This window comes from Hippoglossus stenolepis, chromosome 10 (genome assembly GCF_022539355.2).
Source record: "Hippoglossus stenolepis isolate QCI-W04-F060 chromosome 10, HSTE1.2, whole genome shotgun sequence".
Lineage (NCBI taxonomy): Eukaryota > Metazoa > Chordata > Actinopteri > Pleuronectiformes > Pleuronectidae > Hippoglossus > Hippoglossus stenolepis.
In genome coordinates, this window is record NC_061492.1 from 20622333 (window position 1) to 20642549 (window position 20217).

The 20217-nt window shown below is 40.8% G+C and overlaps 2 protein-coding genes across 7 annotated transcripts in view; one reads left to right on the top strand and one right to left on the bottom strand.

Annotated features, from left to right (window-relative positions):
* The window catches only part of si:ch211-266o15.1 (zinc finger MYM-type protein 4), a 25519-nt gene extending 11126 nt beyond the window's left edge, over positions 1 to 14393 (top strand). For 4 of the 6 annotated variants that reach the window (XM_035167482.2, XM_035167483.2, XM_035167479.2 and 1 more), the window contains 14 exons: positions 168 to 281; positions 543 to 583; positions 1788 to 1926; positions 7742 to 7887; positions 7977 to 8094; positions 8223 to 8474; positions 8659 to 8735; positions 9123 to 9249; positions 10099 to 10250; positions 10357 to 10471; positions 10835 to 11092; positions 11185 to 11296; positions 11396 to 11464; positions 12438 to 14393. In XM_035167482.2, coding sequence (XP_035023373.2) covers positions 168 to 281; positions 543 to 583; positions 1788 to 1926; positions 7742 to 7887; positions 7977 to 8094; positions 8223 to 8474; positions 8659 to 8735; positions 9123 to 9249; positions 10099 to 10250; positions 10357 to 10471; positions 10835 to 11092; positions 11185 to 11296; positions 11396 to 11464; positions 12438 to 12585 — 1868 coding nt within the window. In that variant the 3' untranslated portion in view covers positions 12586 to 14393. The remainder of the gene's footprint in view (positions 1 to 167; positions 282 to 542; positions 584 to 1787; positions 1927 to 7741; positions 7888 to 7976; positions 8095 to 8222; positions 8475 to 8658; positions 8736 to 9122; positions 9250 to 10098; positions 10251 to 10356; positions 10472 to 10834; positions 11093 to 11184; positions 11297 to 11395; positions 11465 to 12437) is intronic. The other 2 variants (XM_035167481.2, XM_035167484.2) reach the window with 1 other exon arrangement.
* Positions 14394 to 16616: 2223 nt separating this feature from the next.
* LOC118116132 (tubulin beta-4B chain) lies at positions 16617 to 19997 on the bottom strand. The gene is made up of 7 exons (XM_035167486.2): positions 19827 to 19997; positions 19536 to 19644; positions 18871 to 18981; positions 18372 to 18616; positions 17943 to 18265; positions 17513 to 17857; positions 16617 to 17395 (listed from the first exon to the last, which is right to left on the bottom strand). The coding sequence occupies exons 1-7, from the start codon at positions 19881 to 19883 to the stop codon at positions 17248 to 17250; spliced, it is 1338 nt and encodes a 445-aa protein (XP_035023377.1). The 5' UTR covers positions 19884 to 19997; the 3' UTR covers positions 16617 to 17247.
* Between the last annotated feature and the right edge of the window lie 220 nt (positions 19998 to 20217).

Genomic DNA, 20217 nt, shown 5'->3' on the forward strand with positions numbered 1-20217 from the left:
TTTAAGTAGCTTTTTAGTTTTAACTTAAGTAAAAACTTAACTTTTTACTTTAACTACAAATATTTATTTTATTGAAAATCTTGAGAAATAAGGGCAGGTTCAAACAATCTTAAATATAATATAACATCTGGGCCTGGATTTTAAAGTCCCTTCTTTCTTTCTTCTAGCGCCTACGCAGCCACACCACTCCTCAAAGATGAATCCTGTCATAGCTGATGTCGTGTCATTGGCCAGTGGCTCTGCCACTCAGCCTAGTGTGTCAGCAGATACTGCTCAGACTGGTTAGTTTATACACATATCTCTGGGCGGCTGTTTTCAAAGTACATATCCGATTCTCTTCTGTTTGAGACAAATTTCCTTACAACCATCCAACATAGGAATTACTCATCCAAATGTTGTTTCTAGGGAAAATTTTCTATATTGAATTCAATCAACGAATATAAAATTATTTAGTTATGGTAGTAACTCATGGTCGTCATGGTTTTTTGTATTTATGATATGTATTTCTACAGTGCTTTTATAGTTTTCTCCCTCTTTTGCAGGAGCACTTCCAACCTCCATTGACGGCAAGAACCATGACCATGTATGTACCTTGTGTTTTTGTCACAGGTTAGAACAGGGGTGGGGCGCATCCGGTCTCCGGGCCGTATGTGGCCCGCGAGGCAATTCATAAATGCAAAAAATGTAATAAAAAGCACATGCGACTTTAAATCTGTGAAGTGCCACGAAAAATTCCTTTGTTGCACCAGTGCGCCTGCATTTAGCTGCTCTGTCTCTCGTCTCCTCTCTGTAAGTCTGGGAGCGAGGCAGAGTTTACACTCGCACACACGGGCCCCGGGCCCCGTCCCTGCTCTCTCACACATGGACAGTGAAGGAGAGATAAATGGCGAACGGTAGCACCATAAGTGTGAATCCAGGGTTAACACGACGTACCGCCAATGATAAATTATTATCGCCGCTGTTTCAGGATCAGAGCCGAAGTAGAGCAGTGGTTGGTTTGTACCGTGTCTGAGTCTCTGTCTGAGTGTCCTCCCTCCACACTCCTGCTGACCTGCACTTACTTTACACTTAAACAATGAACACCAACTCTAATAACAAGTTACTAGCACCTGAACTGTACTAAAGTTAACTTTGTGTTTGTGTTGATTCGCTCCAGAGTTCGTGAGACTCACTCACAAACACACAAACACAATAGATGAAACGCTGAAATATTAACCTAATACAATACAAAGCTAAAAGCTCATGTCAATCATAACCACCCCATCCTGTTTACTGGGCTGGGAACATATCCTGTGCCAGATGTTAAATATTTATTCTAGACCAATTTTTGTTAACAGAGCCAGAGAGTCCATTTTATTAATTGTTGTGGTTGTGTGTGGTTTATTTTATCAGTTTTATTCATCAAGGATATTTTATTATTTTTAACTGAAATGTCAGACTGAATATTCTTAAGAATTGTATTCATTGCTCTTTGAAGGGGTGAACTTGCATGATTATGCTATAACATTGTCATATCAGTGGTATGAAATGGTTTCAAAATAATGACAATATCATTTATCACAATCATTTCTGGGACAATATATCGTCCAACAAAAATTGTTATTGTGACAGGCCTACTTTAAGTTAGAGGTTTCCTTGCACAGTTAAACATGTCCAAGCAAAATTGGTATTGTACAATGAAATATCCTTAACTGAATAGATATTGAATCTATTTAAATCCCTAAATTTCAGATTTAAGATCTGGTTAAAAAATAAACTGTCATTTATTTTGTGTTGTCTGTGTCCAGGCGAGTACACAGACTGACGCCATGCGTGTGCCTGTGTCCCGTCGGCGTCAAATGAAGAACAAGTCGGTTCTGTGTCGCCCCTTCACTATGGACCAAGAGACTATGTGCCAGCTGCCCACATCTTCCACTGAATCAGAAGGTAACTAGAAAAGCATGTGATCATGTTCTGGTAGTTAAGTTCACAGAACATCAGCTCAGCAGTTTTGGGAGTGCGTGCTGAGTTTCACACTGTCTAGTAGCATCCCGACAGTAACGTGCCACAGAACCTATTTTGAGTGGCTTCAGAAAGTATTTAGACCCCTTCACCTTTTGCACACGTTTACCAGATGAAATTGCCAATTTTCTTTGAAAACATGTTTTAGAAAGGGGGAAAAAAGCCCTGACATCTCTCATATACACAAGTTTTCATACCCTTAACTAAGTATATTGTGAAAGACCCTTTAGCCGCAATGACGGCTCAGATTCTTCTACGAAGGTCCACGATGTACTTGCTGTTTAATCACGTGTACGCGTAGGCAACCGACTGCATCGTGAATGACCTAATCATGGACCTTAGTCTCTAAAAGCACTGCACACCTGGATTTGGGCAGTTTATCCCATTCCTCCAGGCAGATCCTGAGCAGTGTCTCTCTTTGTCAGACTGCATTAATTCGTCCCTCAGCTCTGACTAGTCTCACATCTACAAAACTATAGAATGCAAAAGGTGATGGAGTCTGACTAATTCTTGAAGCTACTGTACCCCAGGTCACCTTTCTGTACATAGTTCACAGTCATTTGATACCTATTTGAAATATTAAGTATTTAAATCTGTCTTCATAGAGAAATGTTGACATTTTTATAAAATGTTCTACTTTTTACACCACATGATGTGTTGAAAAATCACTCATGATCTCTTAATGGTCATTAATTAATGGCTTTCATTAGTTTTACTTTGAAGCTGTTATTATGTTTTGATGTTGTCTAATGATAAAAATCACATGATCAACTTTGAATTATAAAAGTTGAATTAACAGTAAAACTAAATCAACTATTAACTAAATGTATTGTGGAATATAATATTGAGTTTGCTTATATTAATCTTCTATTTAGCATAAAGTAATGCCGAATAATTGGCAGGAGTTATAGTCAATGTTAGGCATTGACAATAATAATAGACGACTGTAGCCATGGTCCTCCAGGCCGAGTAAGGTGTGTCCTTTTTATAAGGCCAGGCTGATTTATTTTGTGTAGTACCTTTCAACAACAACACAAAGTGCTTGTTAACGGCAGGACGACAATATGAAAGACATATTCTTAGGATTAATGTGTCGATTGTTGTTTGTGACAACCCAATGCAGCAACATTTTTATGGAGGTTTTTTTCCCCATCTTTATTCAGGAGAATTGTCTCTCAACTTTAGAGCAGGACATTGATTTCAAGTTTAGATTTTGTGATGATCTCACTCAAAACCCTGCGCCCACACTCAAATATACCCTACTTCTGCTTAGATTTCTTGCTCTCCAGCTTCAGCTCCTCTTACACTGCTTCTCTCCTCTAGTCTTAGATTTTTGTGCAAACAAGTCTGTCGAAATTCTCCAACCAATAGAATGCCAGGTGGAGTGATGATCTCAGTTGAACATCACACCTGCACAAAAGCGTGGGTGTGAGCACGAGGAGAAAGGCTGTAGCTGAAGTGCTGGAAATCTCAGCACAAGCAGGATACATTTAAGTTTTGAGTGAGAGAATTACAAAATCTGAATGTGAAATCAATAAATCCTGCTCTCTAACTGAAAGACCACTCTGGGATTAAGATTAGAAAAAATCCCATTTCATTCATTAATGTTTTTTTGTTTGGTTCAGTTTTTTGGTTGTTCACAATTAGCTGTTTCAATAATTACACCAGCTCTGCTAGATAGCTGCTTGCAACCATCCACTGAAGCATCCACATCTCCAGCACCGTCACCTAAACCTCAGGGAGAAAGTCAACCATGTAATGGCGTGCCGGCGCGCCTAACCGGACGGCATTTCCTGAGCATGCGAGAGAGTGTCTCTGACTGCAAGGTCTGCTCACGACACAAGAGGAAGAGGGTGGAGGAAGACGAGGAGCAGAGGAAGAAGCCGAAGCCGAAGGTGGAGGGGCCAGAGAAGAGAACTGAAGAAGAGGTACGCGATGAGAAGGATGGGGAGAGAAAACAGGAGAACTCTGAAATGAAGGAGTGTGAGCAGAAGAGTGGGACAGCGAGAACGCAAACATCATATTACTGTAAGACATGTTCAGGAGAGCCCAGCCTCTGCCCTGTGCCCTGTTTTGAACTCTACCACACCAGACTGATCTACAAAACAGCCCTTGAACTGGAAACACAAGGTGAGCCTCCTGCATAACCGCAAACCTCAGTTGTGCTCTAAAATTTCTGATTTAAATATTTGTTTTTTGTTTTTTGAATTTAATCACTAGCTGTTTTCAGACATGAACTCCAGAGAATGTCTGAATAACTGGGTCTGGACTTTCTCCAGAATTTACCTTTCACACATGAACAACACAGCAGGAGATTCTCCGCTCAGACCCGTTCACAACAGCACAGAAATCTCCCGAGTGTTCAGGGGAGGGGTGGCGCAACAGGCAGAGGCAGGACCTTACATATTAACGTTGCTGTGGACATCACATGTTTTTGACACCGGCGTCTGCCCTTATCACCAAAAACGTATCAACTGTTGTCATCTTCGTTGCTGTCTTCTACGTGTGTGACTCAGTTTTTTTCGTCCATAAATATTTGTATTCCTTTTATTAAATTGTTCATATTTGCATCTGTCACGTTAGAAACCTCATCAGCGCACCCACTCGCTCGCGGAGGATCTCCTGCTGTGTTCTCACATCGAATCATTTATTTTGACTAGTGAGCTGGCCAGAGGAACTCCACAGAATGTCCAGGTGCTCTCACACAGACATTTGTGTTCTCACATAAAGCCCCTCCGGAGTTCAGTGCATGTCTGAAAGCAGTTTTTGTTTGAATCGTGATAACTACAACTATGTTTATATTACAATAACAGTTATCTACTTTGTGCTTTTTTCAAGTAAACTTAACTGATTTCTGAAGAGGGTCGAGTGTCACCCGAGTTTTTCTCTCCACAGCCTCCTGATTTGCAGACACAAGAGGTCACCTTCTCCCCTCCCCCTGGACAAAGACTAACAAGCTGATTATGTTCAGATCTACATTTCATTTGATACCTCGACTTTCTTTTTTAAGATTGTTTTTTTAAGTTCAACTCAAAATTTACTGACGGCAAAGGCAGAATACCCATTTGTTACATGAATGTGCTTTTGCAAACTGGTAGTGCAGTGGAAGTTAGCACTAAAAAGAGTGTTTCTGTGTTTTTTAACAAACAAAAGATAGCAGTATTTATGATTCCATTTACCATATGCTCATGACTGCCTGTCTGAATCCTCCCTTCATTGAGGGTATTCATTTTGTGCGGGGATATTCCAAGTAGTGTTTAAGTGATTGACAAACTGGAGGTTTCACTGAGTAGACTGAAAAACTGTACTGTTTCAATGGCCTACAGAGCATACTGTAATATATAAGGAAAAATAGGTTTTACCTCATTGATTACATGTCAAAAACATGAAAATGTCATTAAAGCTGATTCCAATCATGTTGCATTTATCAAGTGCCCTAAAATCCACAAATATGTTGTCCCAGTGATATGTTCATGTTGTGTAAATTGCCTCAGGAAACTAACTGTAGGGGCAAACAAGGTGTGTTTTGAAATATCTCCTGCCCACTGTGTTTCACTACATAACATCTCCGGAATCTGGTTTTCATATTTGTGAAGGTCCTTATTAGCCTCGTTGCTATTAAGGTCCAGAATAGATTAAAACACTGTTCCACATATTACAAACCAAATTTGATTATGTTTAGGAAATTAAAAGAGCAACAAAGTCGTGTATGATCATGTGGCTGCATCCAAGCAACTATGCTGCTGAGATAAATGTGGCTGAATAAGTTAAGGACCAGAGTCATAGCAGCTCTAACAAGGCGAGGGAAAGCAATATAATTATTATTATAATTATTATTATTACTACTACTACTGCTAAGTAAATTAGGGTGATATTGTTGTGCCAATACAGTGTTAGTCGGTGAAGGTTGCATGGCAAAAGAAACTAAACAGCAGAACAAAGTGAATGTTTGTGGCAGTGTTAGTTTATTTTAACATTACTCAGTTTGATTTGATTATATCGAACTGAAATGGCAAAATCTAGAAAAGCAATTTGGAACAAATGGCGATGTCTCTAGGAACAACATCTGTCCAGTTGTCCTGTTTCTTTTATGATGGAAGTCCCAGTTGTGATTCAGTATTACTGCCATAATGAATCAATAAGTAAGGAGAAAGAAAATTCTTGGCCTAGTGTCCCACTAAAATCTGAATGTTTTTTTGTGTGTTTTGTGGCCGCATAGAACAGCTTTCGTTTTGATGTTTAGTTCACTGATATGTCCTGTTACACTACACTTCAAGTTTAATGTAAATCTGATGTATGAAAGTTTAAGTTTAAATTCCCTGCTGCACCTCAATAAACCAAGACTAACCTCTGTTCATCCATCTGCTGTCGTAGTTGAACTTGAGCTGTATCACATATTTGATGTTTACATTCAACCTTTTTTATCAACCTACTGTCTGTCGTATTTTTCTTTACCATAAGTGCATGTTTCTTTTTTTGCAGTTTTTCTCAGATATGGTTAAGGTGACAAGGGTCAGACCGTTGTTGCTTTTGTTTGTTTGTTAATATGTTGTCTGCACCTGAAAAAGGCTGTTTTTGTTTTGTTAAATGCAAAAAATATGTCAATAAATTAAGTTTGAGAAAGAATATATATAGACAAATAATTTCTCAAGTTTGACTTAATTCACCACATTTCACTTACAAATGGTCTCCCACATATCGATGATAAACATGCACAATAATGTTACTATAAAATGAGAATAGACTCAGTAGATGGTAAGGAGTATGAGATATACTGAATAAGTGAGTGATCATTTCTGATGCAAAACTACTAACATGCACCCCCACATCATGCATACAGATGAGTCTATTATGGTGCATTTCTCAAAACTGTCCAGGATCAGGCAGAACGGTGAGACTAGTGATGGAGAAGCAACTCGTTCTGATACATTGAAGAATTGGTTTGTTCACTGTTTAAAAGCATTTGATTGCGCCGTAAAAACACAAACCGGGTGGTAATAAACTTTACTTTCTCGTGAGTCTATACCCAAGCCTTGGTAACAACAGCATGTGATTCATAAACTGTACATTTAAATAGACCTATCCATGTCTGACATTTAGAAAGTCAGCAGCAGATGACATCTGTTGGATACTGGTGACAAAAAAATAGATGTAATGTAAAAGAAACATTAAGATGCAGTTGAGTACTGATGACTGGTGCATAGCTGCATTCCTTTATGAGTTATGTGTATAAATACAGAAAACTACAGCTGGTTGATAAGGTTTCTTCTCAATCAACGTCAGATGTCTGGTGTCAGTGGATGATGATGTTGAGGTTTGTTTCCTTAAGGTGTCGTGTAAACAAAACCTCAATAAATCAACACTTGGTTCATTCATCAGTAGTTAGTAGAAATAACATTAAGTGTTATCATTTTGTGAAACACATTAACATCACCATTGGAGAGGTAATGTAGCATTTATTTGAAAACAATCTGGTCTTTTTTTATTTGTATCATAACTTTTACAGAATTTCAGTGATAAGTATAAAATGCCGATATTTAAATCAAATACATAAAAATACAATAAAATGTTGCGCAGGAACTAGAAATAATTGAATGTTTTTTTTAATAAGAATTAAGAGTAGCATCAGTTTTAATGTCAAATTAAACTTTTTGGTATTTTTCTAAATTATGGCTTCAATCGAAACCTGAATAACTCGTGATGATCTTCTCATGTCCTCCCACCTTCCTCCCTCTTCCAGCTCAGTCTTCACCCTCAGTGACCACATCAGCCAGAGAGGAGAATGTGAGGGTGATAATGGTACCAGTCCCAGTTCCGGTCTTCATTCCAGTGCCTATGAATATGTACTCCCAGTACACACCTGTACCGATGGCAATGCCCATGCCTGTATGTAACCCTCACCCTTTACCTTACTTTCACGTTCTGTAACACTTAAAAGTATTCAAAGACCTCATATTGTCTCCCATTGCTTCCAGGTTCCAGTACCCATCGTCGTACCACAGAAGAACAAGGACATGAAAGATGCAGCTGTCCAATCAGAGCCTTGGGATTTGAAGAAGGAAAAACACAGTGATCAGCCAGTTTCCAGTGCAGGTGTGTTTTTTTTTTACATATTTGAGTTCGATGATGTTTTAGATCTTTTTGACAAAGCAAGGAGGCAAAGGTCAGAAACCCCCTCAGGTTGACTTTGTGTGTGTTTTATCTCTGTGTATCTGCTACAGACCAGAGCAGTTCCAGCGCAGACGTGGAGTCACAAGTGGTCGATCCCATAATCCATGAAAAGGAGGACACTCTAAAAGCAGTTGAAGCCGATCTGCCTCTAACTGTAAGTTCAGAAAGGAGCACAGGGCCTGGTGAACCCCAGCTTGATGTCAAGCCAGAGAGCACGACCACAAGTGACCCGCCGACCACCAGTGGCGAGCATCAACCTCCCTCCTCTCCAGTGATGGACTTGGAGACGGACTTCCCTTCTGGTGAGATACCATGACCTGTTAAGTGATTGCCCACCTCGAATCTGTTGAAAGAATGACATGTAGTTGCTCACTTGAAAGCTCCAATAAATGTAGTTCGAAATGCCCAAGAAATAATTCAAGTTTTAAAATGAAGAAACATCCTCAACACCTGTCACTCAGAGGGGATCTGTTTGTGTTTCTGCAGTATCAGTTGGTCAGAAGTCGACTGCTCCACAGCGAGGAGTGAAGAGACCCAGAGAAGGTTTCCCTGGCCGGAAACGGGTATGTGTCTCCACATAGGTCGACAGCGTTTGGGTAATGTCGGATTCATTTAATTAGCATTTGATATTGACCCTATAGTCGCTGATTATTAGGCAGAAGTTCTCTTGCTGGCTGCTCTGTGATTCTCTGGCGGACACCTTTTGTTGTGATCTGCTGCATTCAAGTGCTTTAGAAACTAGAGACTGCCAGCAGAAACTGCTTTAACAAATAGTATCACCTGGTCCTCAACTGTTATGACAGTCTTTAATGTTGTGTGTATTAAGTTGACAAAAAGTTTTACCAATATGTTCAATGTTTCCCCCCAAAAAGTCAAATTTTCACAGTCAACCTTTCAGTCATCTCAACAATATTCTACCCAGTTTTCATTGCATAGTTTTGTTTATGTAGGGACGAAGGCGGACTGTTTTGGACCGCAGTGCACTGGAACCGCCCGTCGCCTCCAAACTGAACCACCTGTATGGGGTTAAAGCCTGGAAGTGCTGGGTCCAACTGCGCAACAAACAGCCACAACAGTGTAAGCCTCAGTTCTCTTTACTGTTTTAGTTTTAGTTTCTGTTTTCTTTATCTCTAACTCGTACAGTTCTGTTCTCTTGTCCTGTGTTAATGCTCCGGAGCGTCTTCAGAATTATTACTTGTCATTAATGAGTCCTGCTCAAACAGTTATGAGAATATACTCACTTTTTATTGTTTGTGTGCTGAACGTTGTGTGCAGAGCTTTTTATAAACAGTCTGTGGTGCAGAGTTCAATTAGAAAAAACCTTGTGCTCATTCGACGAAGATTTTATAACTTTCATATTTAATATGAACTGAATTGTCTTTATTATTGTTCACATGGGTTGCTTATATATATATATATGTATGTACGAATTATTTATTTTTCATACATGTTGGCTATTACAGAGGTTTGTTAAGCAATTGAAACAATCTTCAGAAGTTTAAGTTCACAACTTTTAAAAATAGAAGTTCTATGATTCAGCTCAATATAAAGCATTGCATCAACAAAATTAACAATGCTTTTACTTAAATGCCAAACAAGAAGTAATTATATGAATGTTGCTGCCATAAAAGAGGGCAGCACCTGCTGCACTCATGACTGTTTGTGTCTGCCACAGTCCGATATGGTGAGATAAAAAAAAACTAATTTTCAATATGATCTGGGGCGAATTTGACCCACGGTTTGAAGCAGTACTTCTTATGACGACTGAGAATACAAAGGCCAAGTGTGAAGTCGTTTAAATGAGCGGTTCGCGAGATATGCGTTCCACGTACAGACAGACAGAGGTTTGTGGAATTAGTGGATAGATGTGTTTAATGGCTCTATGTTAACTATAATCATTGTATTTGATGTTCTCTCCACCTGTAGCCACTCTAGTGGATATAAAAGAAGACATCCTTCAATGTGACTCTGCTGAGCTGAGCTTTGCTCTGTCTCGCTTCATCAGAGAAGTGAGACGGCCCAATGGAGAGCCCTACAGCCCAGACAGCATCTTCTACCTCTGTTTGGGGATACAACAGGTCAACACACACACACACACACAAACGTATCACCGGTTTCAATTGAGATTCTTTCACTGTGTTCATCACTTTTTGACTCTTTATGTTTTGCCTCCTCTCTGAACAGTATCTGTTCATGAAGGGCCGCATAGAGAACATCTTCACTGACGAGCTCTACAGTCATTTTGCCACTGAGATCACTGGGATGCTGCAGTTCTGGAAGCCTAAACTACTACCTAGTGGTATGATCACTGATACAAAGTCACACCCAATTATCATTGATACTATTTGTGGTTGGCTTTTTTTCTTAAATAGCAATTCAATATATTTTCCTTTCGCAAATACCAATCTGTATACAAGTTTGAATTAGTAGAGGTCGAGTGTCTGAATTCCTGCACTTGTTTCTGACCATGTGCATCTTAAAAGGTGCACCAATCAATATCATTGACAGTGGGTTGATTGAATACATGTGATATAATAGGTGTTGTCATAGTGACGAATTCACAGAGAATTGTCACTGAACTCCCCTCAGCTGGGGGAAGTCAGTGGCTGAAGAGCCAGATCATTTCCTCAGTGTTTCCCCTGCTTCCTCTTTCCTCCTACAGGTGGTATCGTTTCCTCCCGTGTTGAAGAGTCCTACCTGTGGGAGTGTAAGCAGCTGGGCGCGTACTCACCCATAGTGCTGCTCAACACGCTGCTCTTCTTCTGCACCAAAACTTTCCACTTAACTACGCTGGCTCAGCACCAAAGTCTCTCCTTTGTCAACTTCACTCGACGCTCCAAACCCTGCAGCCGAGCCGGAAGGGTCCACTACCTCCAGTACCAGAGAAGCAGCTCTGCCACGCCCAGCCAGGAAGACACAGGTAGCTGGTGTACAATGAAACTACTCCTATTTCATGTCATTAGTATTTCAAATACTGACAGGCTGAGTTTTGGTTTGTCCTGTTGTTTCTAGAGCGGCACAGAAGAAGGCAGACGGACAATGATGGAAGCATGGAAATGCTGGAAAATGTCACCAACCCTCTCCACTGTCCCGTCAGACTCTACGAGTTCTACCTCTCTAGATGGTGAGACACAGATTTCTGCTGATAACTCACACTCCCTGGTTTACTCCCCGGTTAAGAAAAGTGAACAAACATCTTCTCTGTCCTCTTGCTCTTCAACAGCCCAGAGTCGGTGAAGAAGAGATCGGATGTGTTTTACCTCCAGCCTGAACAGATTGTCCACACAAACAGGTCAGAGTCTGTCAAACAAACCAAGTGATGTCTGATTTCTCCTTCAAGAGTGTGTCACTTATTTACCGGACTTTATTTAAAAATCTTTCAAGAACAAGTGAGAGGCCTCATGAGAGAACATGTTTGCATTTCTCTTACATTTGTTCGTGAGATGAGTTTGTACGAACATGTCCTGATTTCAAATATATATAAATATATATAAATATATACATAAAAATATATCTAGACTTTTTAGCAGTGTCAGAAGTGGAATCAAGAGACTGACTAAAGCAGCGTTAATGCTGTGACACGTGTGGGTCGCACTGTCACTGAAATAAAGACAACATTGTTCGATATGGAAATGGCTCAAAAAACATTTTTGCACAGATTAAAGCTTCAAGATATAATGTGTTATTTTTATTACAGGTATAAAACAAAACTGAGCAGACCCCTGGTCAGCATTGACCAACGTTACTACAAACCCTGTCTAATCAATACAATTGTATTTGTTTTGACCATCAAAACCTACACTTCAAATACCTGTCAATTCAATGTAATACAATTGTTATAATATGACACAACATCAAATACTACAATTATTGTAAGATGATAAAACGTCACAGTAATATTATTATTGTAACAATTATTGTTCAATGACACACTTTTAAAGTAACTTTATTATTTTTGATTATGATCAGTTATTGAAGATTGATGATTCAATACTTGATACCTCAAAGTAATACAATTATTGTAAGATGATACATTTTTGGGCATATTTAAACACCAGCAAGCCAGAAAGAAAGATTTACTACTTGTAACAATCACTGTGCCTCCTCAGCACATAAACCTTCGCAGAAGATGAACATGACATACTGATAATAAAACTATGGAAATTTAAACTGTTCTGTGTAACTTTGGTTGCACAAATGCAAAATGTCTTAATGTTGACACCATAAAGCTTTGTCTGACTTTCTCTTTCCCCTGCCCTCAACAGTTCACACTGGTACACTACTCAGCCATTAGAGGGCGCCACTCTACAGAGCATGCTCACACGCATCTTGGCCGTCAGGGAGGTGAACCAGGCGCAGGGAGCAGCCCAGCATCAGTCCTCCGCCACCACTGAAGACAGCAGCTTACAGTGAGATTAAACCTGTCTGAGTCCACATGAGCCCACGCCCATCAGTCACTTCAGACTGTGAAATGGTGGTGTTCATGAACGGAACCCCACCACCAGGCTTAGAAAGACCGAACAAACTTTGATTAAAAAAAAGACTCTTTCATAAAGAGACATTTTAAGAACTGGGATAATTGTATTTAGTAACCTCAGTGGCCACCTCCTCCTCATATAAATACATGAGTTTACACACTGATATCGTCAGTGATACTGTTGAACATGGAAAATGGAAAGTTTAGGAGTGCATTGTTATTGCACATGTGGTGGGAATTGATCTACTACCTGTAATGGTGAAGGCCGAACATGTCAGATGTACCGTTTATCACAAGATCAGACCAGTGAAAACAGTCAGAGCTGCTGTGAACAATGAGAGGGCTCTTTTATTGTCCCTCTGTATTTGTTCAAGTTTTGACCAGAGCTTTTAAGGCTGTTACTAGTTTTTTGAGATGAATCAAAACCTGAAAGAAAGACATTTTGAGCAGGTTTGATTTTTCGGTCGTGTGTAGCTACACAAAACTTCACGTCACTGGTTTAGGTGAAGCCCCTCCGACAGAAATCCATTGGAGATTTGACAAATTAAAGATTTAATATGTAATTAAATCTGCATCAAATTCATCTCATTAGAGGTGGAAGATATCTGGCATTTGAATAAAAGCCAATATGTAATATGTTGGTAAATCAATATATATACCAGTGTAACCCTTTTTGTAATGAGACTCACAGTGCCTCTCATTTTTTGTTCTTTCATTTTTAACAATTTATCACTTATTATTTTCTTCCTCTTTTATATTCTTCATCCTTTGTGGCCTTATTTCTCTTCTTCTGTCTTTCACTTTCAATCTTGACATGAGTTTGTCCCCCTGTTTTGCCTCCAGGGTTTCCTCCGATCCTCTTATTCCCTCCAGCAGTGGTGTATGTATAGCTGTATGTACGTCTTCTTTCATTCCCTTTATGTCTCTGTCTAACTAACAGTGCCATCGTTTTCTCCTCTGGGACGTTATACCCTCTCTTTGTTTTACTTTTTTCCAATTTGTGTTTCTTCTTTAATTGGAGGAAATTGGTTACGGAGATTTGAAAAAAACAGCACACAACTCAAATAACCCAAACGCCTGAGGTTTCCCATAATATAACATGGTCTATATGATTTATGGTGTAGTATGGTTCTCATTGACTATTGATTTGTTGTATATTGGATTAAAAATCATAAAATCTCAAAAGAAATGTCTCGTCAGAATTCTGCCGGTTGACCAGAACATCCCTGATCTAAAACATATATTACTATGTTGAGATTTCCCCAAATAAATAACCATTTGTTCTTTTTTTGTGATGAGAAATACTCCTTTGTTGTTTTTGTATGTTTTGTCATGGAGGTCAATGTGCCTTTACTTTTGCCTCATGCTCACATTTGATATAAAATCCATGTTACAGTCTAGAGGAGATAAGAGCACTACACCTCACTCCAGTGCTCCACTGTCACTGATGGTGAGCCATCGGCTGGATTCAGACACAACATACTGGACCACCCTGTCGCTGCTGCTCTCTGAAACGCCCTCAGTAGATTGTTCAGTAAGACAAAGACAGTGGAATGCTTTATTGTCCTGCACAAAATGCTGAGTCTCCATCAAGTATTACATTTCATCTTATTCCTTCTTTAACTCGGTTGCAAGGTGGAGGATTACTATTGAAAGCACGATGGAAATGAAATGTGATGTTGAAAGTGTCATTGAACTTTGTGCATTTTTGAAACATCGATTTATAAAATGTGTAAAGTTTGAATTTGTGTGTGTGCGTTTGTTTTAGATCAGTTTAAGTGTGAAAAAGTGAACATGGCTCATTTTCACTTCTCTTCTTCTCCTTGTCTTTTCTCACTGATTGTGGAACTAATATAAAGTCAATGGCTTCAAGTGGTTGCAGAGGATCATACCTGTAGCTAGAGTCCAAATAGATTATTAATAGATAATTTAGGAGCTAAACACTACTGATTATAAATTATCACCTGCTAATTCCACATACATCTGTCTGTTGGTCTGTATGTGGAATGTATATCTTGCGAACCGCTCAACCTATCAGCTTCAAACTGGGCATGTATATTGTTAGTGGTCCAGGGAAGTGCAGTGTCAAATTTGCAAGTGGATACACAAAACGTTCAATATTAATAAAGATTAAGTTGAACGTGTCTTCTACGTCCTCAGATAAACTACAGCAATGGTCGGTAACTGGCCATAATGGCAATAATAGCTGTACCACCTGATCATTTTGATCAATTGATTATTTTTAAGATACTGCAGATCTCCATCATGGCAACAACATTCACTCGGGAAAAATTGACTATAAAATCTTCACTGTAAATAAACCAGGTAGGATGAACACAAATTGCTCTAACTTCAATCTGCACCATAGACTGTTTATAAAAAAGCTCTGCACACAACGTCCAGCACACAAACAATAAAAAGTGAGAGTATGTTGAAGAACTGTTGGAGGAGGACTCACTAATAAAAAAAAGGAATAATTCTGACGTAGCTCCGGAGCATTAACACAGGACAAGAGAACAGAACATTACAAACAGGCAGGTTTACAACGGGCACTGCAGTAGTGTACATAATTCCATTTACTGTATAGAAACTGTTGAGAAAATCGTCTAAGCTAAAGGTCCACTTATTAACCTGCTCTGTATCTTTCGAGCACATCATCAGCAGGTGGACTTGTTCTTGCTCTTTCACAACTTATCGTCCATGGATTCAAACTTGTCGGTTAATTCTTGACTTTGGAAGCAGCAGCTGATCGAAGCATCTCAGCTCAAGGTTGTGTTAGCTCTTACCCACTATAGAAAACGAGACAGTATAGAAACTGCAAAAACATTCACTGTGAAACTAAAACACATCTAGAACAACACTTTTTTAACACTGTCATGTTCTTTATTAACATTTTTTTGTGATATTGAGTGTTGATTTAACTTTTTAGAACAGTGAACTTTCTAAAATGAACTAAATAGGAACACTTTAATGGCTTCCATTAAAGTGTAGAATTGCTTTTAAGATGTCATTGCTGACTTTTAAGGCCCTTTTCTGGACTTGCACCTAAGTACATGTTGGATCTTTTGACACAACAAATCAAATTGAATAGATGAAGTGAAAGGACGAGGATCAGGATGTTGGACGTTATCAGATTTGCTGCCTGTCAGATAATGACCACTTCACATAACAGGCCTCCATCACTGATTTGAATAAAAAGATATGACATGGATATTATCATCATATGCATATCTATACACAGTTTTTGATAAGAATAGAGACCACACCTTGGGGTTATCTGGGCTCTTAGACCAGTTTCCTGTGTGTGTGTCACAACAATGTTCACCCTGTGACTAAGTGAGTCGAATAACAGCAGTAATTCTGCCAACGGAAGTCAAATCCTGTAAACTAAGTGACGCGTAGGATTCAATCATCAACCTCAAATGAATAAAAAAGAAAATTACACCTGGTCTGGGATCAGATCCTCATGTTATTGCTCTGGTGGGCAGATAGAAACAGCCGGATTCAGACATTTAGGTTTGTCATAGTAGGAAAATCTCAGGTGTTACTACTAACGTGTGACAGTGAGCCGGCACACATCTGTCGATTTCCTCTATTAAAATGCCTTTTAAAGTCCCTGCACATCCACAGAGGTTTCTTTACTTCAGTAAACTGCTGCACATTAACACCCAGAGACACACAACTAAGCAGGTTTAGTTTATTGCATAAACACTTTCTGAAATACTGTTGAAAGAAATTCTTGAGAGGCAGACTTAACATACCGTGTTCAAGAAGCCCAAAACATTTGAGGTCACCATGACCTTTGACCTCCTAAATCGAATGAGTTAATCCTTGAGTCAAGGTGAACATTGAATGATTGTGAGACAAATAATTCCCTCGCCTGTAATTTGAAAGCTAAAGTAAGTCGTCTTAACAAAATGGATAAAAAGTAGACAAAAGTAGCAGTTAGTCACAAACTCATAAGCAGTTTTTTCTTTCAAAAAAAGAATTTATTTAATTCAGCTTTCAAGTGTTTCAAGTGATCAGTGTTACATTCTCTTTCATCAAACATATTTTAAACCTGGAAGTTGAAAAAGCCAAAGAACAAACAGAGGGTGATCATTCCCACTAATGCACAACACCACCACCGAGTGGACAGAGCAGTCAGCAGGTGTCTGCAATGAATGGACTGAGCTGTTATACAAGGACTGGATTTTCCTGAGACTTGTGTATAACAGAGAGGTAACGTTAACCATTTTAATTTCAACAATATGTCCAAAGTTTTATGATTGCTCACACATGCCAGATCTGTTTGATGGTTGCCATTGCCACTCGGGGGTGTGACAGTTAGGTGACACACTTAGACGAAACAAAAGTTGAAAACATCCAAAACAGGAAGGAAGAAACACAAGACATGAAGGAAACGGCAAAAGAGTTGGAAATTTAAAAACCAACAATATTTCTAAACCAATTTCTTTGCACTCCCATTAAGGCTGAACAATATTTTAATGTTACCGTTTGACAACTTTCAATGCAGATGTTGTTTAATTTTGAGGTTATTGTTTTATTATTGTCAGCACTTAACTCTTGCATAGTAAGAAACAGGTCATGGCTGTTGTTTAGGCCAATTCCTCTTCGCCTTCCTCCTCAAACTCGCCCTCTTCCTCAGCAGTGGCGTCCTGGTACTGCTGGTACTCGGACACCAGGTCGTTCATATTGCTCTCAGCCTCTGTGAACTCCATCTCGTCCATGCCTTCGCCCGTGTACCTGAAACAATGGACGTAAAGTAAATACTTACTGATGGGCATTAAGTCAGTGTATGAATTCTGGGTAAGAACAGGCGAGCACAAGAACATAAACTTCAGTCAGTCTTATTTCTCTCACCAGTGGAGGAAGGCCTTGCGGCGGAACATGGCAGTGAACTGCTCTGAGATGCGTTTGAACAGCTCCTGAATGGCTGTGCTGTTGCCAATGAAAGTGGAGGACATCTTGAGGCCGCGGGGAGGGATGTCGCAGACGGCCGTCTTGACATTGTTGGGGATCCACTCCACAAAGTAGCTGCTGTTCTTGTTTTGCACGTTCAACATCTGCTCGTCCACCTCCTTCATGGACATGCGGCCCCGGAAGATGGCGGCGACAGTAAGGTAGCGCCCGTGGCGTGGGTCACAAGCCGCCATCATGTTTTTGGCATCAAACATCTGCTGGGTGAGTTCAGGAACTGTCAGTGCCCTAGAAAAAGACAGACAATTCAAGTAAGATTCAAAATACATTAAAATACTACTTGCTGGTCTGATGCGGACTCCTGCCTCTCTACCTGTACTGCTGGCTGCCCCGACTGGTCAGGGGGGCAAAGCCTGGCATGAAGAAGTGCAGCCTGGGGAAGGGCACCATGTTGACAGCCAGTTTCCTCAGATCAGCATTGAGCTGGCCGGGAAAGCGCAGGCAGGTGGTCACCCCGCTCATGGTGGCTGAGACAAGGTGGTTGAGGTCACCATAGGTGGGTGTAGTGAGTTTCAGTGTACGGAAGCAGATGTCATACAGGGCCTCATTATCAATGCAGTAGGTCTCATCTGTGTTCTCCACCAGCTGGTGGACTGACAGGGTGGCATTGTACGGCTCCACCACCGTGTCTGACACCTGGAGAGGGAGGGTGAAGGGGAAGAGGACACAAAGGGGGGAAGCACGAACACCATTAGCGCACAGAGGAAACAGGTAGAGCAAAATTTTAATGAGTGAAGTGTACCTTGGGTGAGGGCACTACGCTGAAAGTGTTCATGATGCGATCAGGATACTCCTCTCGAATTTTGCTGATAAGCAGCGTGCCCATGCCAGAACCGGTTCCTCCGCCCAGGGAGTGTGTGAGCTGGAAGCCCTGGAGGCAGTCGCAGCCCTCTGCCTCCTTCCTCACCACATCCAGGACAGAGTCTACCAGCTCGGCTCCCTCAGTGTAGTGGCCTTTGGCCCAGTTATTACCTGCTCCGCTCTGGCCTGTGGTACATGCAAATACATGCCTGTCTCACAGCTGTGTAGTCAAAACCTTCCTCATCTATTTACAAAATGACTTCATAGTATTTGTGAACACCTTTTACTTGCAATGAGCACTGCATATATGGAATATGATTGGCTTCTTTACTCTTGCAGAATTGTGGAAAGCAACTCATTTTCAGTATTAAAGATCTAATCAAGCCAATTTTGTCAGGCCGTGTTTAAATACAAATTAATTTATAAATAAAAATCCTCACCAAACACAAAGTTGTCTGGTCTAAAGATCTGGCCAAAAGGACCCGACCTCACAGAGTCCATCGTTCCTGGCTCCAAGTCCACCAGCACCGCACGAGGGACGTACTTCCCACCTGGAGATGACGGGTACAAGAAAATACACAAGTAAAGATCGCTGCCTTTTGTCCATCACTACTATTTAATACATAGTTTGTTTTCAATACTGTCCATTTCTAGTGATTGAAAGTCATCCCACTATCCAAGTGAAATGAGAACTTCAAGTTTTTAGGGTTTAAGGCGTTTTACAAGTTTAATTCCCTGTTTTTAAATGTTGGCAGCAAAGCACAGAGTGACAAACTAAAAACGTTTGCAGCAGTGGTTTGTAAGTAAACTTGAATCCCTCATGTTTTGCAGCCTCTATAGCACGACACATCTTGATTTTGAACACTCCCTTACGTGCGGTCTAATACATGTTATATAAAGTTAGACTTAACATCGTTAGCTGGGGGGGGGGTTGTTGATTTGTTGTGTCCTAGAAACAGTAACAGTAACTAGGAGGGCGAGTCAGGACGGGCCCGTGGGATTAGGACCCCCTGCTGGACGGTCGCGGTATTGGATTACATGGGCTCCGGTGGAAAGGAGGTGATCTGACTCTGGCTGGAGAAGCTTCGGGCAAAGTGGCACCAACCTGTCGCCTCGTTGTAGTAGACGTTGATCCGCTCCAGCTGCAGGTCGCTGTCGCCATGGTACGTCCCGGACGGGTCGATGCCGTGCTCGTCGCTGATCACCTCCCAGAACTAGAGGAGGACAAACGTTAGGGGTTAAAGTAGCCGGCTGACTAGCACGACCTGTCCTTGCGAGTCAAACTTAACCCGGGCTAACATTAGCTGTATCGCCAGGTAAACTCGTTGAGCCGCCCGCCCGATCCCAATTTAACGTTCGCGCTCTTTCACACTTCTTTTAACCCGGGTTTCCAAACCTTGGCTCCGATCTGGTTGCCGCACTGGCCGGCCTGCAGGTGCACGATCTCCCTCATTGTGGTCGGATGGAAAAACGTGCGGACTGACGGACAGAGAGTTCAAAGCTGTGACAACTCCAGCAACAGACTGACCGCGGCAGGCGGGAGCGCTGACAACTGACAGCGGCCGATCAACGCGACAAGACAAACCGGGAATGTGATTGGTCAATGGAACTTAGTGTGGAGTTCTGATTGGATGGCGCGCTGGGGGGGCTCCGTTGTCCTGGTAACATAAAGTGGATTATAAACACAACGCTCTCGCGGCAGAGACCCTGCAAACGGTCCGCTTTCTCTCCCTCTCTCTCTCTCTCTCTCTCTCTCTCTCTCTCTCTCTCTCTCTCTCTCTCTCAGT